Consider the following 26524-nt stretch of genomic DNA (forward strand, 5'->3'; position numbering starts at 1 on the left):
GTAATTTGACTCAGTTTTTTTACTCCAAACTTCAAGGTGATGAGTCTTGCCTTTTGGAGTTCTTGAAGGGATTCTGAAATTTATAAATGGTGATCAAGAGTGATGAATTTCTCTGATTAAATGTGTGGTCAGGGTTAGACATCTCTATCCCCAGATTTAGGATATAAGTCTAATTTTAAGATTTTGTAACTAAATGTAGCTTTTAATAATCTTGTGTGAGTTTTCTTTTATTCCTTGTTTGAAAAGGCAAAAAAGGGGGGGTTTTAAGCAGGAGAATTTAGAAAGTATGTTGTCAGTCGTTTTCAACTGAATTCCTTGATTCCTTCATTGCTTATAATTTTTAGGTGATAGCCATAAATACAAAACATTCAAGGGTTGTTAAAATGAAATAGCAATAAATTATTTCATGATATGCACTCGTGTGCTGGTCATTCTTCAGGAAAAGTAGTAGCCAATCCTGAATATATGTGATATCCCCTTTAATAAAAAAAATGGCTTACTTCACACATTTTGTTATGACCTTTTCAAGGCTTAATATTGCCACCGAATTGCTGTAATAGTTAAAATTGAAAGAAACTTCCTAAGGAGAGATTATTTTTGTAGCTGTATCAAGATAAACAAGAAATTAATAGAGGGGGAAAATGAACATTGTAAGTCCAAATCCCCTTCAAACACCACTTAGGCCATTGGTTTCTATGGTTCCCTACACTGAACAGCAGGAAGCCACAGATAATAATATGTTACGGAAATAAGGGCTCCATAAAACTTATCCTCATCTACCAGAAAAATGTTTCTATTATCCATATATTCACTATTTTTTTAAAAGAGATAGATTTCAAAATTATTTGTCCAAGAAGGCTATTTCAACTATTCTGGGTAACGTGATTCATACAATATATTAAAGAATTCCATCTGAATGTATTCATCAGAAAACATGTTGCATGTTTTAATCTCATCTTTATACCAGATAAAAATTTTTATAATGGCTGCCAGTTACTTTTGACAAATAATTAGGAAAGGTTCTGACATTGCCAGCTGCCCATTCCAGCAATCGGATTACATCCGGCGGGGACAGGTGTGGAGCTCCAGGTTCCACCCCCACCCTCTCTGCCGGCCACTGAAAATTACGTCCCACGTGCGCCTGTTTCTCTTACTGGTGTTGACGTTGGTGGTGGTGTTCTTGTTCTTATGAGATTTGGCAAGAAAGGTCTAGTAACTCTGGACATGGGGCTAATTTAATAACACATTAGTATGCACTAAATTTAAAAGATGGTCTTCATCCAGTAAATATTTATTCTATGCCTGCTATGTGCCAAGCACAGTTTTGGTGCTTAACTGTATTTATAAATAAAGATGACAAGAACACCAAGGTGGATTCGTGCAAAGGGTGAGATTCCAAACCACTGCTACTTGAATAGAGCAGCAGTCTGAAGCATCCTTACCATCTGAGTGCCCGTGCCAGAGCGTCGGCGGAGATTGCCTTATGCGTGGACTCTTTCATTAGCCGTGGATTAGAATCTGCGGCCAGGCAACCGGTTGATCCTCTGTGGCAGTGAGCGAGCTCAGTAATGGGACTGCGCTTGAAAAGCCAGGGCGGGCGGCCTCAGCCTGTGGCAGCTGATGAGCATAAAAGCAACACGACACATCGCATTTAGAAAAGTCCTCTCCTGAGGAGCCTTTCAGATTTCTTTTTGTAAGAATGGCATCTTAAAAGGCTATGACTGTTCAGTTCCTGGTTCCTGAATATAATTATAAATGGGTGATTTTTTAAATGAATACTTAGCTTTTATGACTCTTTTCTTATTTTTTAAACTGTCACTGATGAGTAGAGAATCGGGGAAACTGGCCTCACTGAGGCCCCAAAGCATTGCACCTGAAGTATCAAGGTGATAGAGCAAGGAGTGTCTGGACTTGGTTTCCCCTGCCTGGAGACTCAGTGCAGTGTCCGGGGGGCTTCCATCTTGCCGGACGAGGTAGGGTAAGTGTTAGCTTCTACAGCGGGGGAGGGAATGCTTCCCACACAGCCACTCAGGAACCCAGGCTCCTTCCATTGTGCAACTCTGCCATCCTCTAGGCAGGGATCAGCACGCTATGCCTGGGAGCCAGCCCCTGTTTTCGTAGATACAGTTTTATTGGAGCACAGCCATGCCTATTTCTTTATATGTTATCCGCGCCTGCTTTTGCCCTCCAACGTCTGCACCGAAGAGTTGTGATGAAGATTGTGTGACCCACAAGCCTAAACTACCTGGCCCTTTAAAAAAAAACGTTTGCCAGACCCTGGGCCAGGCCCTGGGCGTTCTCTCCCCTGCTGTCCATGAGACAGCCTAGTAGCGGTTCTCAACCTGTGGGTCGCGACCATCGGAAAACACATATAGCATATCAGATATTTACATTACGATTCATAACGGTAGCAAAATTACAGTTATGAAGTAGCAACGAAAATAATTTTATGGTTGGGGGTCACCACAACATGAGGAACTGTATTAAAGGGTCGCGGCATTAGGAAGGTTGAGAACCACTGGTAGAGGCTGTGATGGCTGAGTCTAGACTGGTGTCCATAACCTCCACCCCATTCTGTTGGCCAGAACTCAGTCATATGGCCACACCTAATTGAAAGAAGGTTGGGAAATGTAGTCAAGCTATTTGTGCAGAAATAAAAGAAAATAGATTTAGTGAACAAAATAGCCAGCATCTGCCACATTAGCAATTTCCATTTGCCAGAAAATTTGAAAGGATTAGAGAAATCGGGGACACATTTTGAGGCAAGTCTAGGATTATAGCCAGAAGCCAAAATTCCTTCTATGTGAATCTATTAATAAATGCAACATCAAACAGGTATTTTGGAATCACATCTCAGGACAAGCTGTGAGGAAAAATGGAATGAGATAGAGCTGTTGCAGAAGTTTCTAATGGAATGGCTTGTGGTTGGACTGGGCTGTGGCCAGGAAAAACCAGCTAGCTGAAAAACCAGGAGAATGCACTGGCTGTGTTAGTCACCAGGGTGCACAGCCTGGCCCCCTCCTGCACACCCAGGCTCCTACTTTTGTCAGCAGACTGTATGGATCCCTCTACTCTGGACCAGAACACAAATGGGCTCACAGAAATCAGAACATCAGTTTGCTAAGATAAAGAGCAAAGGTTGGCTCAAACCGTAAAGGCTGAAGTAGAGCCATCACTCTCCAGGGGCTACCATGAGTGGGAGGCTTTTTTCAACTCTGTACTTAAAGTTTTGAGAGTCTTTATTTACTACTTTCTACGAAAGATAATACTGTCTCTCCCTCACTTCCTGGTTTCTGTTGTATGTTTTTATATTATCAATTTTTAATAGTTAATTTCCATCAATATAATCCCTGTGGTCTTTAAGCCATATTTCCATACTTACTGCATTTGCTAAACCACCAGTCTCCGAAATACAGGCTCTTCTTTTCTGAGTTTCTCATTTGACTGGTATTGTCAGGAGGCAGGGCTTCCATGGGTGGTTGTACAGGCTGCCTACAGTGCCATTTGCCCATTGACAGGGAATATTTTCCAGCAGATGGTGGTCAAGTGCCTTGAAGAAGGGAGACTTTATAATTACTGCAGGAGTGTCATTGGCTAGTCTAGGTCTTCCAGGAAGGGTTCTTAGGGGCTATATATTCCACGTCTTTGCTGTCTTGAAAACATTTCTTATATTTGTAGTCAAAGGATAACTTTCCTAGGTTACATTCTCTTTTTCTCAGAATTTTATAGCTACTGTGTTTTGTTTTGTTTAATTGAGCATCGCACTCGGTTCTTTTCAATCTAATGAATGACTGGATTTTATCGTTAAGTAATTTGGGTGCTTTTTTCCCCAAAAGAGCCCAGAAGAGTCCTATCTCTGGGTTCTTTCTGTTTGAGAATGTCTCTGATATGTGTACACTTGTAGGTCAGCTTGGCCTGGGACCTGTTCCAATCCCTGGGGCACAATTTCTTGATTGCCTTGAGCTGCTCCCTCAGATAATGACAAGCCTCATTGTCCTCCTGCCTCTCTGAGAGTCTGAAAAAGAGAGAAAGGTTCTGTTCTTAAAAATGTTTCCTTGATTTTTCCCTGAGTTAGTCACCACTTAATTAATTCTCTACAAATTGGAGACAAATCTGAAAGTATATTCACCAAAACACGAACCCAAGTCCACAGGCAGGCAGAGTTGTCCTAAGCCCGAGCCCACACCCTGAAGTTAGACCGCCTGGTGTGAGTTTCAGCTCACTGCCTACCAAGGGCTCCCTAGCTGTTTTGTGCTGGAGGCCCTCTGGCAGTCTGGGGAAGCCTAGCGATCCCTCACAGTGTTTTTAAATGTCTAACATAAAATACATAGCAAACAAAGCCAGCCGATTAAAATAATCACGATATTTTACAATGTGATGATATAGTAACATATCAAGTCACAAGATGTAGAAGCACATCTAGTAAGTACCGCCATTTTGAAGCAGTGATGAGTGTAAGCAATACTGGAGAGATCTGCTGCGATTGTAGTGTGACATGCACATAGATGTGATTTCTGTTAGCAAAAGCATCTAAGGTACTGCTAATACCAATGTAGGTCACTGCTCACATTTATAATGAAGAAACGCCAAATGTCAGTTAGAGGTCAGTGAAGATAAAAATCCAGGGTTTTTTTGGTCAGGTTTGCCCTCTGAGTTCTATACAGGACCCCTGATGTTGCCAGTTGTACAGCCTTGTGCAGAAGTTTGCTTCCCTCAACCTCTATTTCCCCATTAGCAAAATTGAGGTCACAGTAGTGGATACCATATAAGTGGTAGCATCAGGGTCCTTGTACAGAAATGAAGTAGTACACATAAATCACTGCATCTGGCCAGTGAACACTCAATAAATAATGCCATTAGGAAGGAGGGTAGAATTTTTAGTGCTTATATTTCATGTTCTTCACACTTTTAAGTATTGCATCAATTATGTGTTACTGAAGCAATATATGAACATTTATTTTTATAATCATAAAACCAGAAAGCTCTTTTCAGTTCAAAAATACATAAAGTTAGCAATCTGCTCGAATAAATGGAAATCTAAATATGAATCTCTGCCATTAAAAAAATGGGACACAATTGCAACCGGACACTAATGAGAAGGTTCTACATGGTTTATTCTCAGTTTTAATTGACAAACATGTACACAAAGAATTGAAGTGTTTGTGTCTGTTTTTATCACTATTTTTACATAAGTTAAACTCTTCTCTCTTTGCATTGCTAAGCACTAAGGCGGTTTATACCTAGTGTTTTGTCTCATATAAATATATTTGGGATGTGTTTTTATTTTTAAAATAAATACATTGTAAACTATTCTGTGGGGCCTCAGACCTAGCAGTGTAGCTCAGCTATCTTGAATGTCAATGTTGGCTGTCAGTTTCACACCCAGTTCCTTTCTGATGCTCCATGGAACCAGGCATCTGTGTACAGGAGTGGGCCTGTTTCCCACTGCTCTGTGGCAGTCCCAGCAGTTATGGATTGTATTAGAGTTTCCTTTGGTACTAACGAGTCCCACCCTTAAGTGAAAGTACTGACTTTATATAAGAATTAAGCGCCAGGTGACAGGGGTCATGAATGTCTGTTCTATGCTGGATCCCTGGTGTCTAGTACAGTGCCTGGTGTGGTAGGTGTTCATCAATTATTTATTCAATGAAAGGCTTATTTCTACAAGAAACATTTGAGGTTAAACTTTAATTTTCTAAGCTAAACATTATCTAGGAATTGTCACATAAGAAGCAAAAAAGCTTTTGATTGATGTGGACTCTTTGCATCTCAAGTTGATGAAACCAGCTAAAAAGCAAAAAATTTAGCTCCCACAATAGCAAGTCATTGCTTTGATTCATTCTTTGATTGAACTGATGGGTGGCTTAGGGAACATCTCAGAGGAACATGGAGGTTCAACAATAAGAATATTAGAAAAAAAACACAATTATCAAATTAACTTTCCCATAATCACATGTGTCCAGAGAAAAGAAGCCATACTACTCAGAGGCTAATTGGATAATAAAGAAGGTTCTTTCCAAGTGACAAATCTCCTTACAGCTTGGTGATGAGGAATAGTGGCCAAAGCTGGTTAGAGAAAGAGAGACATATAGATGGTTGTGGCTATATCAGTTCATGAATGTCAAATTTAGGAGACACCTCTAGATTTTGATTTTTTAAAATGTGTTTATATAACAATATCATAACCCAAATTTCATATTATTTTAAAGTCTTAAGACATCACATAATTTTATTTTTATAATAGGTACCAAGCTTAATTTAAAGAGGAAAAAAGAAATTAACAGTATCATTGAATGTCTGTCACATTTTTATATCACTCCATGGATTTCAAGGATCTTGCAATACTATGAATATATAATAATAATGATGTTAAAGATTTTATTATGGGGCCAATGCTCCTTGTTGATATTCTGGAATTAAAAAGTGGGTGTTGAGGACTACATAAGTGAAGATGGCACCTATTTATCATGTACTGAGCTTCAGATATAAAAAATATTGATTAACCATTAAAATCATAATATGATTTCTTCTTTGACAGCTGCCACATCGTGGTATTCTTTGCAATAAATTACTTGTCCATTTATTTCATTTTTCTGTCTCTCCTGCCATCACCAGCTAAATGTAAGAGAAGGAAATAAAGGATTCCAATACGGTTGCAGGAGAGCTCATTTTTCATTTTGTCAAGGGGTTTCCCCATCCTGCAACCATGGTAGTATTTCTTGATGATCATTCATTGCTATGAATTAAGAAAGAACAGCTTCTTAGTTCATCAATAATCCATTAAGGTTATTCCAAGATATGTTGGATTTAAGTTGAATTCTTACTCTGTGCAATAGAGATGTAGATTGCTCTTAGAAGCTTGTAATTTTCTTTGTAGTGTCTTTATCTGGTTTTGGAATTAGGATAATGCTGGCTTCATAAAATGAGCTTGGGAGTCTCCTCCTCTTGAATTTTTTGGTATAGTTTGAGAAGGATAAGTGTGAGCTCTTCTTTGAATATTTGGTAAAATTCATTTGTGAAGCCATCTTGTCCAGGACCTTTGTTTGTTGGGTGGCCCCATTTCTAATTACAACCACATGGGAGTCATGACTTCAACATACAAACTTGTGGGTAGGGGGAGAAGGCACAATTCAGTCCATAGCGCCCGGGAACATCTATCATCTTAATATCCCTTACTTAATCAGATCTTCAAGACCTATTTCCAACTAGGGTAACTAACATTGGAAGGTTCCAGGGATTAGGATGTATTTTGTGGGGCCAGTTTTCAGCTTACCAACCAAGGAAGCAAAATAAATTGCTAACACATGTACTGGTATACTCATGGGTATTCCAGTGCAATATGTGCCAAGGGGGAGTAGCTGCTCAAAATTAATAAATAAGGTGAAAACAGAATAGGAATTCACGGAGATTTCTGCGACTTCTGTAATTATGCATCATTGTAAGAAAACTGAACATGAATAAATCCAAACACCGAGCCCATAAGCCAGGGGTTTATCATTTGCATTGACACAAAGCCTCCCATTCCCGATGGATTGATTGTTGTGATGCTTCTTAGTAGTCAATTATATAAATGCATTTGCAGTTCAACTTGGTTCAGAAATGGCTCTTGAGAGTTTTATATCTATTTTTGCTCTAGCATTTACTCTTTGTAATGTAAAGCGAACAATAGCTGACATTTACTGGACATTTACTATGTGCCACACACTACTATTATCCTTAGTTAATTGGTGAGTGACTAGAGGTGTGGAGAGGTAAGAACCTTGTGCAAGATCACAAAAGGGAATGGAAAACAGAGATGCAATGCCAGAATTCTGACTCTAAAACCCACACTATGAACCACCACTTGATATTTCCTGGGAAATATCATTAAACACCCCATTTCTAAAACTTGCCACAGAGAGAAATTGTTATGAAAGTTTACATCAGCATCAAGAACTTGTAAAACAGATTTTCTTATCATCAATTGTATTAGGTTATTCAGAGAAACATAGCCAGAAAGATATGTGTGTGTTTGTGTGTGTTTATATCCATATATCTATAGAGATAGAGATTTATTTTAAGGAATTAGCTCATGCTACTGTAGAGGCTGGCAAATTCTAAACCTGAAGGACAAGCCAGCAAGCTAGAGACCCAGGGAAAGTTGGTGTTGCAGCTGGAGTCCAAAGGCAGAATTCCTTCCTTCTTGGTCAGTGGTTCTCAACCTTCCTAATGCCACGACCCTTTAATACAGTTCCTCATGTTGTGGTGACCCCCAATTTCATTGTTACAAATTGAACATAATTAAAGAATAGTGATTAATCACAAAACAATATGTAATTATATATGTGTTTTCCAATGGTTTTAGGCGACCCTTGTGAAAGGGTTGTTCGACCCCCAAAGGGGTCACGACCCACAGGTTGAGAACCGCTGTTCTTGGAGGACCTCAGACTTTTTTCCTTAAGGCCTTCAACTGATTGGATAAGGCCCATCCACATTATTGAGAGTAACCTGCTTTAGTCAAAGTCTGCTTACTTAAAGTTAGTCTCATCTGCAAACTATCTTCACAGCAACATCTTGATAGGTGTTTGACTAAATACCTAGGTACTGTGGCCTAGCCAAGTTGACAAAATTAACTATCTCTAGTGTATGTCTTATCAGCTTTGCCCCCATATAAACATCTCTTTAAATCATACTTAATTTTGAAATAAAGACAGAGTCAAGATCATAGTTTTGTCTGACATGAGACAACTATCCTGCACACAACTGAAAACACTAACATTTCCCCAGAAGAGGTTGCGAACATCTTGGGGGATGTGACGCTTTTCCTTGATATCTGTAACTTAAATATTATGATGTAAAGGTAACAATACTTGAATATTCTGATGAAAACTCAGCACATCTTATATGGCAAGGTGATAAGAGAAAGGGGGAAACAAAGTTATTTCATACACACACAAACATATTCATAACAAAATAAGGTATAAATACTCATGAGAATTGCAGTTCTCATTTCTGTAAATGGTCATGTGATTTAGCTGATATTTATAACTACCTTCTTCTACTATTTTTTCTGTATTATATTTGTCCTCAGCAAACATCTCAGCTGGTCGTTGGTTAGTTACACGGTGGGGTGACTCATCCTTCATTGAGCAGGGTCTGGGCCATTGATAGTCCTACCTGAATAGGGTTGTTGAAATTTTCCACTGACTTGTTCACAGGGCATGGTAATACTTAGAGATGCCTATGAGATCTCCTGGATTCTAGATATACTCTTCTTTAGCTCCATTGTGACACAGCAGCCCACTTTCCCTTTGGTAACCAAGACCAATCACCCCACCTTGTCAGCACAACAAGAACCCCCTTCTTTACCTGTTGGTTGAGAAGCATGAGGAGCCCAAAGTGGCTGGGTGGTGGTCTTAACTTTCAGAAGTTCCACGGAATAATTTTTGTGTCTCCTGGTGGGAACATTCCTGTCTTTGGCACTAAGACTTTTAGATCAGCAGAGCATAAGGTTGCAGCAGCAGGAAGCAAAATTGTACGAGTGGATCACTAGGGGTAATAGTGAGTGGGGCCACTCCCATTTCTAGCTCTTGATTCCATTGTAATGGAGCAGAGGCTCTCTGAGATGTGTTGAGCAGCAACACTACCACTTCTATAAACTGTCTTCCATTGGCTTAATATTCAGTCTCCTGCAAAACCAATCCAGCCCAGTGTGTATCTCTGTGTTGTGTGGAAGGAAAATAGTTATCTTGTGATGCAAGAATCCAAATGGCGTGAAGGCCACTGCTCAGTGTACCCTGCACACAAATGTAGTCCCTTTTTTGAATCCTGATACTAAGACTGATGCATGGCAAGGTGACATAAAGGAGCCATCACACAGCCTTTGTTGTCACTGAACCTATAATTAAACACTCCCATAGAGTTGTCCCCTTTTATTCCTCTTGCGACTTGACTGTTATGGTCTTCATTTGTGGGGCCACAGAGAATAGAAATCTGCACAAATGAGGAATCGTATCAATTCATCAAACCAAGTGAAAATGTCTGTTTGTCATATAAAAGATAATGGCAGAAATCCATTTTTAGCTCCCTGTTGCTGTACTCATGTGTGAAATTACCCACAGGGGAAGATATTTGCCTGGGAAAGAACCTTTATTGGCCTTAGATGTGATTGACTACACAAATTATGCTGCCAACTGAATTGGTTTTGAAAACCAAACAAAAGGCCTCATAAATCAGACTGGAAAGGCAGTGGGGGTACAGCCTGTACCTGGTGACAGCGTCAGGACACAGAGCAGCAAGGGCCCTGGTTGCTGCTTCTCTCCTTAACAAAGCAGTGTTTAGAGGATAGATTATTTCCCAAATATTTAAATCTTAGCCATGCCTTGGTTTTCTGATATGGATGAAGAGACCATTTAGTATTTTGACTGGGGCACTCACTGATTTATTTTCTCTGTCGCTCAGATGAATTTGGGGTTATTTTCTCACTCCTACTTGGAGAAAGAATGGGAGGTGAGGAGCAGGGGTAAGCGTTCTTGGTCCCTAAAGACAACCGATTATGGTGTTTGACGGTAGAGTGTGTGCCATGCCCACATTTGGTATTCTCCATGCTGTGACCTAGAAGAAAGAAATATGGCAATATTTAACCAGAGAGCTCTAGTCCTTTTCTTCCAAAAAAAAAATGGGGGAAAGAGAAGGAGAAGAGAAATGAGAAGAGGCAAGAGTAGGAGACAGAGCAAGTACAAGGCAGATCTAAAAACTTTGAAAAAGCTCTGTCTTCTCCAGGCAATTTATTTTCAGTTTAGTAAACTCAGAAGCAGAACTTTTGCATTTTTAATATTCTTAATAATAATAAAAATGATTTTGTTAATTCAGTGCAGAGCCAAGTTTAGGAGGTCGAGCATCAACTTGTTTATGTTGGCATTTCTGCAGAGCCAGGTCTGTCTAGTTTCCTTGCCTTGAATAGCAACTGGCTCAGACCCAGCAGCCATAGATCACAATCAGGCAGAGCCTTTCGCCTCAAGATCCCAACCAGGCCCCGACTTACAGCCTCCTCTGGTTCTGCTCCCCACCATTCCACTCTCAAGCTCCAGCTGTGGGCCACACCCCTCTGAGACACACATGGTGGCCGAGGGACGCGTTGTCATTGCTGAGCTGTCCTCTCCCTTCCACCCCGGGACACTCAGCAGATTGGTTTTTCCCCTTCTTAGATTGTTGCCCAAAGGGTTGACCCTTCAATCCATATGTAAAGTGGGCACTCAAGAGAACGTGGGCTCCCCAAATCCACTTATATCAGCTTCAAAATTGGACTTTTAGTAGCATTGCATTTCATTAATGATGATGCTACCATGATTCACTCTTTTAATTGGCATTTCACTTAGTCACTGATGGATCTTCAAACTCTATTACCTAGAACCTCCAAACTGGGTAAGCTGGTTCTGTTTCAGACAGAATTGGGCTTATTTATTCCTTCTTGGTCTAGAAATCATGCTTATATGTGCCAGTTAATTATCTTTATATGTGCATTTTATATCACAGAGCATGGAAGTTTGGGGGAAAGAATTTTTTTTTTTAGCATTGCAGAGTATTCAGGACAGTTTAAACAAACTTAATTAAAAGTCTAATTTTTTTCTCCAGGCATAAATTGTCTGCTGACATAGCCAGGCCAGTCTCCCTACATGGAAATTCTCCCACAGTTCTTAAACCTCACATTTACCAGCCTGTGCCACATAACCTTGGGAATGGCCAGTCACTGCCCTTTATCTCTACAGGTGCACTGACTGCTAAAGCAACCACTAAGTTTGCAGATTTCCAGATTCTTCCCTCCTACATGTTTTCTGCTAAAGAGTAAAAAATGTGGAAAAGCTTAATTTTATTTAGTTCTTGAATAAGAACTAGAAAGGAAATCATTGTAGCCACATGTCCTTTGTGTATGTGGAAAACCTCCACATTAAAGCCATGTCTAAGAACACTTAAAAATGTCCTCAAATTCATTTCTGAGTAGCTTCCTTATGCAGTTCAGAAATTAGTTTCAACACTTACCATTATCATGTCTCCAAATGGTATGCCTCTTTCAGTGTCAGGCTCATATTCAATAAAGCCCTCTTGTTTGGGCATGAGCATCTTTTGAAACTTTAGCAATGATGTTACTTTTGAGCTACGGTCTGAGATATTGGGTTATTTCCTTCTTCCCTTCATCGGAGATAGTCTTGGGAACACCTGAGTGCTTGAAGGCAGTGTTCCTGGCTTCTCAGTTACACAGGGGAAGCCTTCAAGGTAATGGTCTCTCACTCTTCTCAGGTTCTTCTCAGAAAAGTTCAGAAGGCAGGTCCTATCACATGAGCAGTAGCAGCTCACAGGTGTGTGTGTGTGTGTGTGTGCACAAAAATTTGAGAGACAGACAAAAATTTGAGAGACAGAGAGAGAATACATGCTGGCTCACTTTAGAATAGAATCATTATTTTGTTGGTTATTGAGTTCTGCAGCCCCCTTTCCTCCTACCTATTGAGAAACTTCTTTACCTGTATCTTTTTTCTTTCTACTTTGACCTTGTTTTTTCCCTCCTTCCAACTGTATTTTCTCTGATCTTTTCTTCCAGGTCTCCAACTTAGACCTAACTTAGATCTAAACTCTTCTTATTTCTCAGATAATTCCAAGAGCTTTACACATGCCCTGTACCCCCCTTTCCTCAGGGACCTCACCAACGACTCTTTTCCAGATCTTTCCTCTACCTTACGAGTGACATGGTTTCTGTTTCCATTGAATCTTTGTTTTTTGTTTTGTTTTGTTTTGCAGATAGAACTGTGGAACATCTCTTTATAAGAGCTCAAATAAAATTTTACTTTTAATTATTTGTTAAATCAAAATTGGTTCTGATCATTAATAGGCCCAAGTGAAGTCATTGAGCAAAAGTGACCAGAGTCCAACAGTAGGCACCTGTAGAAGCCACACTGCACCCAGGCATACACATAGAGGAACTTTTTAAAAGTGCGCTCCCAGGAAATAAGGACAAGACCGAAGCCAGACCCACCCTACTGCATGGCTGGTACATACATTCACTAAAGGCAGAGCTTTAACCTACAGTCACTTCATCCTTACTTTACACCTGTGAGGATTGCCCGTATGCACCTCTGCTCACCCCTGTCTTCTCAGGCAAGCTAGAAAAGGAAAGCTGCCCTTGAAAATTGCTCTCTTCCTCACATATTCTAGTTGATATATTTATAAATATACTTTGAAATCGCTTTCAAACCATTTGGCTTTCTACTTTGTATAAGCTTAGGCTCATTAAAGTCATTAGTTTATTAAAACTCAACTCAGAAGTTTAATACCAAAGCTAAAATGGAATTTGGTCTGTCCATTAATGGACTAAATGTCCCATTAGCTAACTAGTAATCAGATTGAGGCGCCAGCAGGCTAAGAGCCTGGTTTCATCCCTAGTTGGAGGTCAAAGAGCTTTGTGCAGCCTTCTCAGTCTTCCATGCTACCTTCCATGGACCACAGCTTGTGTTCCAGTCAGATCGCCCTGAGCAACACACAGGCTTCCTTCTTTTGTGCCTTGTGTGCTTTCTGACCCTCGTTAGCAGAGACTCATCAAGATGTAAAACAGTAGCAGCAAAGTAAGTGGAGTGTGCAGTGTGGTAGTGAATGCAGGTGCATCCTGTCTCAACTGCTCAAAGCTACAAATCAGAGAAAATGCAGGCAGAAGTGTGTCTGCAACACAGAACATACAGCATCTCCTGATCGCTTCCCGTTGGCTGAGGGAGGATATCAAGTGCGCTCCGGACAACAACCTGTGTTCTTACATGGAGACAGCGAGCCTCTATCTGAAAGTTGCCTTATCTGTGGCTTTGGAGGTGGCTCTCAGTCCTTCATCAGAGTTCCAGAGCAGCCCCTGTTCTTGCTTAGGGAACTTGAAATGAGTATTTCTTTGCAGATAAGTTAAACAGCTGGGAACATACAGAATTTTTGTTAGGTTGATTAGGTTGTGTGTGTTTTTTAATCGAATGCTCTATCAGGATAAGTGTGGCATCCAGAACTGAAGGTCATCCTATTAGGTGCCCTGATTAAATTGTTTCCCTATCAATCTATAAAGGAAAATACACAGAAACTTTTTCTGACTTTTTAACAAGCCCAACCTTCCTGTTGCTATTTCTAACTTTCAATATTTATCCAGATTAATTGTAATGCTTGCCTTACTGCTCCTTTTGTGGGCTAATGTTTAAATGAAAACTTTCTCTACTGTCTATTAATAAAATGTCTTGGGTGACTTCCAAGATGCCTCTACCATATAAAATCCCATGCTATCAATATTTTGACAGTTTTAGAGTGAATTTTGTATGAATTAAATGGAAAGGCACTGGAAATAGAGTATAGGTTTTGAAAATGCAAGTCATTAACAAAATATTTGAGATGATGGTCAAATTAGGAACAAATTCGTTTCATTCACCAAACTTTTAGATTAAGGATGAATCTTTTGAGTGTAGAATTTCAGGAAGCACATTTGGGTGTAAGATTATATACAACAGTATTGAGTTAGGGGTCTTCTTTTTCTATTAACTATTTCAAATTAAGTGAAGCTGTTACAAGCTGAGTCTTGCATATAAAACCATCTGAGAAAGTATTATCATATGGTTTCCTTTCTAAAAAGAAAATCAGAAAATGGCCTTTAGTCTTAGCTACTTTGCTGCTGCCAAAAAATAAATAAATAGAAGAAAAAGAAGAAAGGAAAAGACCCACCATCATGGCAGGAACGTTAGCCACAGGACTATCTTTTCTCTGTGCCATTTTCAAAATGCCTTTCCTGTTATAGCCATCTTTTAACTCTTTATTGTAACCTGGCAACTTACTTTATAGATTTCTGGATCCTTTTCCTCTTCTCCTTTCTCCCCGCTTCCAATTGACTTTTGTCCTTGATTTTCCCACCAGTTTTTAGTTCTTTTAGAATATGAGCATAAAAAAATAAAATAGGAAAATCAAATTGATTCTTTTTTCCCTTGGATGCAGAATGTGGTCAAGATGGGGATAATAGCTATTGACTAAAATGAGCTTTGGCCAGCCACAGTGCCTTGTATTGTCCTTGTCTATCTGTATATCCCTGCTTCTCCACTGAGACTATTAAGTCCTTGATGGTAATAACCATGTGTTTCCATTTCTTTTTCCCAGTAGAAAGTTCAACGTTTGATATAGAGAAGAAACTATTTGTTGAATGCAGTGAATGAATGAAAGAAACGACAGAAATGGCAGCACATATTGTTACCTCACTCTCTCCCAGTAATTACTCAAGGAGCTACTTCCTGTGTAACTACTCAAGAAGGGTCAGAAGTGGTAGTTTTTAACACATATGTAAATTCTTGGGCACTTGTATAAACCATTATTCTCTCTCTCTCTCTCTCTCTCTCTCTCTCTTTTTTAACAGAACTCTATCAACTGTCAAGCAAGGAATTTAGGAAGCAACATTCTATAGATACCACCCTGTTTGGTTTGGTTTGGTTTTTAGGTTAGGGGGTCAAGAATGGAACGCTATAATTTTGTGGGTTTTTTTCCACCCAAGGATAATCTAATGCAAAGATAGTCAAATAACAGCTCCTGCCCGGAAGACAAATAGAGTGTGAACTGGATGAGGGAAATGGGAGCGCCCATGCAGCTGTGTCAGGGAGGGGTCTGGTGTTCATTACAACATCAAATGGAATATCTATGTTTCTGCTGGGTTTAATGAAGCCAACGACAGCCCACTCTTAGTTGAGCGATATTGGAGATTTTTGGCTTTTAACTTGATGTATTTTAATTTGTGCTTACTAGCTCTCCCACATCCGGTACTCACTGGCATTTTAGTTAGTTAAGTGTTCCTCCGTGTTAGCCACAGAGTCGAGAAAAAAAAAAATATAAGGAGAATCAATAAGACCAAGGCAGTTTAGGAAGAGCAAATTAACCTCCATCAAGAGCACTGGCCAGCTCATCAAGCACCTGGTCTAAGAGGAAGCAGGTCCACCCTGTGCTTCTTTAATGTATAAATGGTTCCCCTCTGAATGGTGATTAACTTGCTGTGGTGTTTCTTAGTTTTCAGGACTTTATCTCCTGTCCTTCTTCACCATCCTCATCGGGCTGGTGCTCTACTCCTCCACCTCCACGTACATAGCCCAGGACCCCCGGGTGTACAAGCAGTTCCGCAATCCTTCGGGACCTGTCGTGGACTTACCGGCCACAGCTCAGGTGGAGCCTTCGGTCACCTACACCAGCCTGGGCCAGGAGACCGAAGAGGAGCCCCACGTCCGTGTGGCCTAGGATGAGGCCCTCCCCCACCCACTGAGCACAACTCAGTGGCCACGTGTTCGCCCATCATCTCTGTATTGTACATAGAGAAAGGTATTTATTAGGTGCAGTTTACACGGGTGGACTGCAAGGTAGCAAATCCAAAAGCCTGTAAGAGGCACAAGCTAAACATCACTGGAGACAGGCTCTGACCCACCTGACTTGGAGAGATGCCCCGCTTGTGTGTATCCTGATCACAGCGCCCCTGCATTCATTACTGTGAACATTTTTGGATCAGAAGCAACTGTTGTTATTATCACTTGGATTATTATTGTTGCTCTTATGACACCTAGTTTCAGGAGGCTGTTTTGTACTCTTGAGGGGAACTATTGCCAGACCGCCCACGTGTAGTTTACATAAATCCCACTTTTCTATAGCAAGTCACTTTTTAAGAATCATACTTTATTTTTTGTGCACAGTCTATGAGTGCCGCCGGCCGCAGGAGCCCCACCCTGAGAAGTTTCCCTGTCCTGGGGACCTGGCGGCTCAAGGTTTCCTCTGTGACCTTTGGATTGTCTGCTCAATAAGCATTTCTTGCTGTGACCCTTGTGGGGAGGGGCAACTGACCATATACTTCTCTATTCTAGGAATAGATATAAACAAACATGTTAGCCTTTTTATATTTTGACCTCTGATTACTCCCGGCCATTGTCTTTCTGTTGTGCCACCTTAGATAATGCCAATCAAGTCTCTGAAATAACGGGATAGGAATGTTCCATTTCTGTGGCTGATGGGAAACCCCGGGAGTAATATAAATGTATGTTTAGGGGAATATATATTTTTTAAAATCCTGCTGCCTCTTCCTATATCCTCTCTTCAAAAAATAGGTTTGCTTTTCTTTTTTCCCCTAGATTATCTTTAGTGATATGGAAATTAATCAAAGTGTTGGCAAAAGCCATGGTCCCCTGTCCTTTTAATGTGTGACATCCCTTCTGATGCACAGGCATGCAGTTACCTTTATTGTGGCCTCCAGACAAGGTCAAGGTGCTGATATGGAGCAGTCTCTGACAAAGCTCGACTGATCTGGCCACTTTGTGGTGGTAAAGATGTCACCCATGAGAAAGTCTGGCATGTTGGTCATATTTGGCATCCAGTCATTAACGGAATATATCAACGTAACATTCTTATGGAGACAGAGAATATTACAAGGTCCTATAAGGCTCTGAGGGATGTGTCCCTACTCTAATTCTGTTAAAAGGGCCCCTATTTCCAAACACAGAAAATAAGAAACACCGCACATCTCTACGATTTAGAAATAGATTCTATGTGTCAGTATGGGAAATGGTCTTTACGTCTGGCTGGCTTCACTAGCATTCAAAAAGATCCTCGATCAAGTTACAGGGTTTGTAAAGGAAAAGTAAATGCTTATAAAACTTTGGGCAATTAAAATCAATGAATCTTAAGCAAGTAAAGCAAAACACCAGAGGGGTCTCTGTACAGCAGAAGGACAGATTGCAGCTTAGTCGGGGTTCCTATATAGCCTGAGCAAGACCTCCTTGTGAAGGCAAAAGCACCCCATGCTGTCAGTCAGCACCCACGTGGCCCCTCTGCCTGCCTTCTACTCTGGGCGTGGGTAGTCCCGCCCTTGCAAATGGAGAAGAAAAAGTACCTTTTCTGATATGCAGATCTTATGCTCATCTGTGCTCAGCCCCTTTAGAAACATGTTTTATTTTCTCTGGGGGGAAAAAACCAACAATGTGAAAGCTACGTCAAGTCAAAACAGCTTTGCCAATGTCTGCTTTCTGCTACCTTTAAAACCAGTTAAATACCTTTCTCTCAATATTTCATCCATTCAGATCTGAAGACCTTTAAAGACTGTGGTTTTATTTTTGTGTTTACATTCCTTTGGTTTGCATACTTTGCTTGATTTATTGCATTTTTAGTATTTATTTTAAGCCAAATGTTTTAGCCTTTTTAAATTCATTTTTTGTGACACTAATTTGTAGATGCTTAGTAAAACCTTAGGAGAAATAAGTGGCTGAAAGTTCTCCTAGTCGACTCAGTGGACTGGGAATCTTTTTTAAAATTTAAATTTCACAAAGGTTGGCAATCAGTGGATGGCTGAAAGTTGCCATCTGAATTATTTTCTAGGACATTTCAATTGACTCCACTGTATGAAAACCAAGTGTGAATGTTAAGGTGAATTCACTGTATACCCTTTATTATCCAGTGTCTTTATACACAAGACTTTCATGCCTCGGGGGAACCTCACGGTGTTGGTTTGTCTCCATTTAGAAAGGCTGATAACACTGAATTATCTGAGATCCGGGAGTTCCCATCAACTCTTCGGAACAAAAAAAGATAGCAGGAAACACACATTTTTTTTCTGTACAAAAACATCGATCCTTTGGGAGTGGGGTGGGACATGGGTGTAGGACATTAACTCTAGCTGTTTTCATTTCTGAAATGTCATAACTTCAGTAGACACCAGCAACAAGTTCAGCTTTTCAATGCATCACCCCACCCTCCTCCATGAATGAGACTAGCAGTTTGTATAGCATTTGATTGGACAAGCAAACCACAGCTTTCCTGAACCCCACACAGAGACGAGTGGAGGTTCTCACTGCCTCAATGGAAACTTGCACTGGGGACGGAGCTTGCCTTGGTCACGCCTTCTCACATCTTCAAACTCTGAAATTCACAACCGGGTAGGCCAAGCAGTAGAAAACTTCGCACCACTGTGTCCCATGAAAATGTTCCTATGTTTAGTTTAGATATTGCTAACGTGTGCTATTAACCTTTTGAGAAGCGTGTAGTATTGTTTGTTTTGCGTTTGTTATGATTTATAACCACTTAGTAGTCCCCAGCTAGCTACCAGTACAGACTTTACCCCATGGGTAGGATTCTATTGTCAAGCCACATAACAAAGCACACTAACCCAGACACTGCAAATGGAAAATATGAACCAAAAAAAAAAAAAAAAGACAGAAAAAAAGAAATTGACACCTATACGTTGAGCAAACTCTCCATTTTTGATATTTGCATGCTCCCCTACGGACTGGCTGTGGCAATGTAATGCCTGTATAATGTTTTCAAATAAAAATAAATGCTTTATGAAAGCTCGGAGCTCTTGGTTTTCTTGAGTGTTTGTCTGCACCATGACGACCCTGGAAGCAGCTCCCGTGGGAGGCCAGAAATAGCACGAAAGTCGATAGCAGGGAACATGTCAAAATAAAAACCAGAAAGAAAATATTTCCAAATTAGGAAGGGCACCGTTGTCCTCAGCGCTGTACTTTCAAAGAGCCAAATTGAACATGTTTGTGATCTGCAAAATTAATTACTTATCTGGATGCTTACGAAGGCTCTGGGGCTGCAGTCTCTAGGCCCACATTTAAAACGCTCGTAGAACAATACAGTTTACCCCCAAGAAACAGTTCCTCATCGACAGGAAAGTTGTGAGTGTGCTGCCCGTGGCACAGTGCCAGGCTGAAAGGGTGAGCATTCTTCCAGGGCAGGACACTTGCACAGCAGGTCTGCTGGGGTTCCTGCTCAGAACTCACCCGCTAGCATCCCCCTCCCCCGCCAAGTGGAGTTGCCCAGCAACCCCTTAAGTACTTGGAGGTGATTGTATATCAATTTCATGTTCTTGCTCTTCTTGTTCACAATGAGACTTCAAAAATTAGGTGAGCCCAAAAGACTGTGTGTCCACGTTACATTTTTAAAATATTTTTAAAAGAAATGCATTCATTATTCAGGACAAAAGGAACAGCAGCACACGGATCCTTTATAAAGTGTTCTTAAGTTGAGATCCATCATGATCTGCTTTTATAAATAGTTAGAACAGTATGTACTTCATAGAAATAATTTGCTTGAAAACATGTGACTCACGGGGTAAAGTTTTTCCTTGAAAATGTAAATGTTTCTCTAAATTACTGCTTTTTGTTTTTGTAGTAAACTCTCGGATCAAAGACGAAATACAGTTGAACTTCCACTCAGTCTGTGTTCAAATGCCCAGCAATCCTAAATGATCGGGGTCCCAGTGGTACACATAATAAATGTGTAAGTCGTGTTTAGCCTGTTTCCCAGTGAATTATCATTTTCTTAAGAGAAAGAACTGGGTTTCCTAAACGCTTGGAAGCTCTTGCAGAGGTAAGATAAGGCAGCACTGGAATGATTTGTGTGGCTATTACCATGAAAGAAAAGGAGAAACGAGTAAAATTCAGCAGGAGAGTTGTAATTTACTGTGTTGCCTTGATGCTCCATAGGAAAGCAAACGGCAATGTCTGAAATAACAGGAACTGGCATCGGATCCATCTTCAGCGCCTAGAAAAAGTACCATGCACATGGAAGGCACTCATACATCTTGTTTTCAATGTACTCTAACTTCTGAATCAGAAACACAACGTGGGAGGGTATTCTATTACAAAAGGGTCCCTTCTTCCTCCTCCTCCTCTCAAGTACCTTTTCTGTACTTGGAAAGGAAGAAATCATTGGTTTCACTTCAATGCACGCTTGAATTTTTTACAAACCCTTAATATGTTTGGCCATTCTGGTTGGCCTTGGGATATGAAAAAAAGTTATTCTTTTTACTTGTGAATTGTGTTTCTGATTTTATTAAATTACTTCTTAATTATGTACACTGATCTTCCTTTTTCCTTTCTGCCATTTTTCTTTGATTTGCTTTTCCTTTTTGTCTCTTTTCTTTCTGCAAGCATAGATAGAGGGCTCACTAAGGGCCACCTAGACAGTATCTCTGCCCTTGATTCTCTATGTGGACAAAAATGTTTAATCCAGAAAGTATAATACAGCTGGAAAGCCCACACCTACCAGATGGCCTTTCATTAGTGCCTGACAGGCCATTGTGCGCTACTTTTCAGACAGCGGACAAGTTGCCTCCAAACACTACTGAAGCCTGATTAACAAGGAGAACTAATGATCAGAGAGAGGAGATCTCTGGGAATAGACTAAAATTGGGGGCTTTCATCTGGATAGACAAAGGCTTGGTGTGAATAAGACTAAACCTATAAAAGCATGAAAACGAGTTTGTTCACCGGGTCCAGCATTAGAGCTGGGAGTTATCCCATAATGCTTGGGGGATAATTTCAGGATAGATAAATATTATTTTACACAATGGGGAGTGTTCTTCCTGAACTTATTACCGCATTTTAGCACTGACTAAAAATGTGTTAGGTCACCTAATAGGTGGGAGAGCTACAGTGGAACATTAGGTGAGCTGTGTAATCCTTATCTAATCTCTTAACACTTTTAGAATGAAAGCAGGCATTACTAATAATTATGTCTGGACAACAGGTAGAGACCCAGGCTATCACAGGCGAACCTGGAAGTGTGGTCACCCTGCCTTTAAAAGATACTCCTGCACGCCCCCTCACCATGGGAAATTGGTAGCACAATGGAAGCCATGTCTTCCTGCCACTAGATGTCGCTGTCTGAGGTAAAACATCTGGGTCAAGAGGACCATAAACTGTTGTTACTGGATTCTTATTCGTGGAGGGCAGACCCCAGCTGAGTTCCCATCTTACTGCTCAGACCTTCTCCTTGGAAACATCTGTAGCCAGGAGTGGTAGAAAAGTGAGCAGACTTCCAATGGTAAAATCTTGAACATCTTCACCATTGTTTCATTGCTAAATGTGTAAAAAAGTAAGAGCAACAGAGAAATGTGTGGCTAAAATAAAGGAGGCATTACTGGTTGAATTATTCAGAAGTAAATTACTTGAGAAGTCAACATACACATTTCAAGAAATGCTGAATGACAAGTAAATGCATTTATGAATGAATGCATATTCCTCATGGGAGGAAGAAGTAGACTCCTAAGTTCAAAGAGCAGATGCCTTGTGGCCGAGGATGAAAACCATTCTGCAGTTCTGCACCTACCTTTTCCTCTAACACTGTCCACTAATGCCAATTCTGGGATTTGGGGCTCAAAGGTTGAAACATGGGGTCATACCTAGGTTTGTGCAGGGTTGGATCTTATTCGTGCCTTTCTTGGCCTTGGCAGTGGGATTCTTTTTGTGCTACTCGAAGAGGTTTGACAAATTTTAAGTAATAGTAAATAATCACAGTTTTACAGATGGTTGGCCACCTGCCAATTTCACAGCAAACTAAAAAAGCAATAACGAAAATCTACTTGTTCTTAAAATGACTACTTTACTAAATGAAATTACTAAAGAGAGAGGAAAGCGGCTAATCACTGGAATAATCAAAATAGTCTCATTATGGGACTCCCTGTGAGCTTTTGTTTGAATTCTCTAATGTAGTTTTTGGCATTAAATAGGATTTTAAAAGCTAAATAGGTCACACATGCATATGAATGCTTGAGTGAATCACATAACCTCTTTATGTGCCCCAGGACTCTGCCCATCAGGCTGCATTTTAATTAAAAGGAAAACTGTCAGGAGAGGACAACTTAATGTGGAGAGTTTGGTGTCAGAGTTTTCAATTTATAATCATGACTTCCAAACAACAATGAAGTTCATTTTCATTTCTGTCATAACCTTAGTCATTTCCGTCATAACCTTAGACACAGAATTGGAGAGCTGCAGGGAACATTGGAGATCATTTCACTCAAAATCTGAAGTCGTTTTATGACATGTAAGTGTGGAGATGTTTAGTGGAAGGCAATATGTTTTGCCTGGAGAAGCAGTAGCTTTGGGATGACACACAGTGTGTGGTTCCCCAGTTAAAGAAGCTGCTCTGTGATCGCTGGAACCCAGTCAGAGAGCTGGTGCACACCCTTCCCACTTAAGGGGCTGGGCAGCTTGGTAGGCGGCTTGGTTAAGGGGTCCTTAGGAGGATCCCAATTTCCAACCTACTTTGAAAGTGGAATTCCAAAGAGAAAAGGAAGGAGAAGCACCTGGTATGTATCCAAGGAACTGCCTTTGCCTTTCTGGATTGAGTCCATCAGGCACATTTGCCAACAGGAAATTGTCCCTCTGCTCCTCTTATTCAACACGCAAGTGTAAGAGGGATCTTGGGACCAGCATTGCCCATGAGACTCCTAGATCCAGATAAACTGCTAACAGTTGCAATGACCCATCTGTAGCTGCTTGCCCAAGGACTGAGAATTCACTGTCTGCATGGGGAGATGTCCTATTTCCAGATGCCCACTAGCTGTCCCTCCTATATCCTCCAATGACCGATGGCAGGGCAGCGTCCCTGGTGAGGCTGCAGCCCGTGGGAAACAAGTCACCTGCCACGGAATGAACGTCACTCTGAGGTGACGGAGCTTCTGTGTTCCTCCTGACTGTTGGGACAACATGAACCACTCAGTCAAGTGGCCCTTGTGATGCAAGGATGTGGGGGGTGGGGGAGTCATCAAGTCAGAGGTGATACTGAAGCTGGAATTTTAAAAGCAAAATGTGCTCCTGCTTTCCCTGAGGAATGGATGCTGCTGTTCATTCTAGGGTTCTGGGGGGCCACCGCCCCCTACTGCTGGGTTAGTGGGGGTATTTTTCAGTGAAAGTGCTCTCTAATTCTGTATTGTTTGATTGAATATATTAGTTCTGTTTGTAATTCAATCTCCTGTTCTTGATTCTTGGCATTGTAAAGAAATATGGACTAAGCGATTTTATTATTTGCATTATTGTGATAAAGTAGAATATCTTCTTCAGGGTACAGCACAATTCCTGCCTGTTTCCAATGAGAATGCACTAGCATCGGCTTTTTGGCATCGTATTATTTCTGTCTACCCCTCTGAGATGACTCACCCCGCTTCACAGCAGCATTCCACATTTGCTGCATCTTCTCTGCCTGGAGTTTCTACTTCACTAGTTCATTCTTGATGGCTGATTTCTTTGAGCATTTCAGGGAAATGGTTTACTTTAGAACTTAACTACATTTGAGCTTTTGTCTTTAAAGCCATTTAAGAAAAGGGGAAAACTCTACTGCGCATGAATGATCATCTCTCAGATACTGTCTCTAGGCTGTATGCATATTTGTTTTAGAAAATAGAAGTAGATTTTTTATATCACATTGCATAATCATGCAATGAAAACAATCTGGGTCCTAAATAGCAATGACTTAAAAATCAAATTATGGTTCTAAAAATTTTAAAATTATTATTTTTTCTAATGTCCTTACCTGTCAACACTATACATCAAGATTCCCACATTAGCAAAACACCGTGAAATGTTTTGCTGTTGGTGGAATTGGTTCACACCATCCATTCTGCAGAATAAACCCACTTTCTCCAGTGGGGCTGTTACCTACTTTAACTTCTCTTTCTCTTGTATTTTTACTTCCAAAGTTTCAGGAGAAAAATGTTGCACTATCTTTTCATTCATTCAAGGAAATCATGACCAGGTAGAATAGTGTGGAGACAATAATATATAGCAAATAATTCTCTGCTACCCTCATTACAATGAACTGAATGTTATTTTTTCTTATAAGCTTCATTCTTAGAAGAACAGAAAAATAAGTAAAATTATTGATTTTAGAAAAGAAACTCTGAAAAATAAGGCAATAAAGTTAGGCCTTCAAATCAAACCAAATGGAAATTTTGTACCAACTGAGGGTCTGGGCTTGACTGATCTTCTTGTAACAAGTGGACAGGTGTGGACAGGATTCCTAATAGACCTAATGCAGCTCACATGTTCAGCCAATGTAATAAAACAGGTGCCAGCAACGCTATGTGCCCAAATGGAGGCAAAGTCAAGATGTAGGAAGAGAATGTCAAGTAACTGCAATTAGCTCATAGTTGTTCATGCCCCTAATTGGGACTCACCACAGGGGATTCCCAAACCTACTTCTACTTGGGAACTTGAGGCCACCTTTCAGCCACTTGCTTATAGATTAGTCCTATTTCAGTTACGTACACTAGGTGGTGATTTTTTCCAGGGAAGGAAATTTGAAAATCCTTCTACTTCTACTCCTTTGCAACTACATCTAGGAGCTAGCTATGTCTATTTATATCTTGAATGGATGTGTTCCTCTTATGTTCATCATTTGAACATCTTATCCCTACTGTCAACCTCCCTCAAAGCTGTGAACTCTGGGCTCCAAGATTTCTCTGGGAAGCCCAAGCACAACTAAGAACAAGGTAAAGACCTTGATTTTGCCCAGCATGCCATGGTTCATGTTGCTCCGAGTGAGATGAAGCCGGAGAACAAAGCAGTTAGGCTACATTCCTTCTTCCTGAACGCAGCTAGAACTGTGGTTAGGATTCAATTCCATTGTCTGACCTTTTCAGATGGACAAACGAAAGCCCAGGACAATGCCCAAACCTGTTTTCCATTTGCATCTCCAGGAGAAATCCAGTTGCTCCCTTTATAAAATCAAGCCCAGGTCCTCTGATATTGACAATTGAAACTCTCCCTTCATTTGAGGGATAATGTGGAGCAGCAATATTCAGTGCAAGATCTTCAAAGGGAGGCTGAAACTCAGCTGTAAGTGTCAGACCTCAGGGTCTCTTCCACTAGAGACTCTTTGCTTGTCATCAATCTTGAAGCTTCCTGGTCCAAATGTTTAGGGGCGCCAATGCATTTCCTTTGAATCTGTTATAGATGTCTGTGTAGCTCCAGCTACAACCACTCTCGTTTATTCTACTGTGTGCTAGGCACTGGGTGACTGACTCATTTAATCCTCAGGACAACCCTATGAGGTGCATTGTCAGGTGTACTCCAGTTATTTTTTGAGGAGTTAATGGAGTCAGAGAGAGATTGGTTCTATAAAATGGCCAAGTTTACATAACTAGAAAGTGATGAGGCCAGAATTCAAAACCAGATGCGCCTGACTCCAAAGACATCAGAATATACTATTGTACAGTGTCTCATGGTATCTCAATAAAGGGTTCAGGTTGATGGAACCTTTGGGGAGCTACCACAAGAATCCAGTGATAAGAAGCACCTGGGAGAGAAATGAAGAGGCTCTGTGTCCAAGTAGAGAATTGGTTAAATTGTAATGAGTAAATCAGCTAGCATGAGAAATCAACCACACTCATGGATCCTCTTTGATGTGGGGAATGGGTGACGGGCAGATTCCTTTGTGCAGCACCAATAGCAGCAGCTGGTCTGGAGATTAGAAAAAATGTAAACATTCCTCAGCCAATGGAAGAAATAGTAACTTGCTCTGGAGATAGAAAGATGTAGTCCCAGGCAATGCCCAGACTTCTGCACCAGGCTTCATTCCCACCTGCTGAGGCAGCATGGGGCCCCCAGGGCACCCTCCCACATAGGAATTTTATCTGTGCCACATTCTATGGTTATTTCTTTTAAAAATATATATTTTTTATTGATTTCAGAGAGGAAGGGAGAGGGAGAGAAAGATAGTAATATCAATGATGAGA

General features: G+C 40.6%; 1 protein-coding gene across 1 annotated transcript in view; it reads left to right on the plus strand.

The window, feature by feature from the left end:
• SLC35F1 (solute carrier family 35 member F1) overlaps positions 1–19203 on the plus strand; it is a 113647-nt gene extending 94444 nt beyond the window's left edge. Inside the window, exons 7-8 of the mRNA XM_023754177.1 lie at positions 16033–16338; positions 18706–19203. Coding sequence (XP_023609945.1) covers positions 16033–16257 — 225 coding nt within the window. The 3' untranslated portion in view covers positions 16258–16338; positions 18706–19203. The remainder of the gene's footprint in view (positions 1–16032; positions 16339–18705) is intronic.
• Positions 19204–26524: the final 7321 nt, after the last annotated feature.

Source organism: Myotis lucifugus, unplaced genomic scaffold, assembly GCF_000147115.1.
Source record: "Myotis lucifugus unplaced genomic scaffold, Myoluc2.0 scaffold_57, whole genome shotgun sequence".
In the NCBI taxonomy this organism is placed as follows: domain Eukaryota; kingdom Metazoa; phylum Chordata; class Mammalia; order Chiroptera; family Vespertilionidae; genus Myotis; species Myotis lucifugus.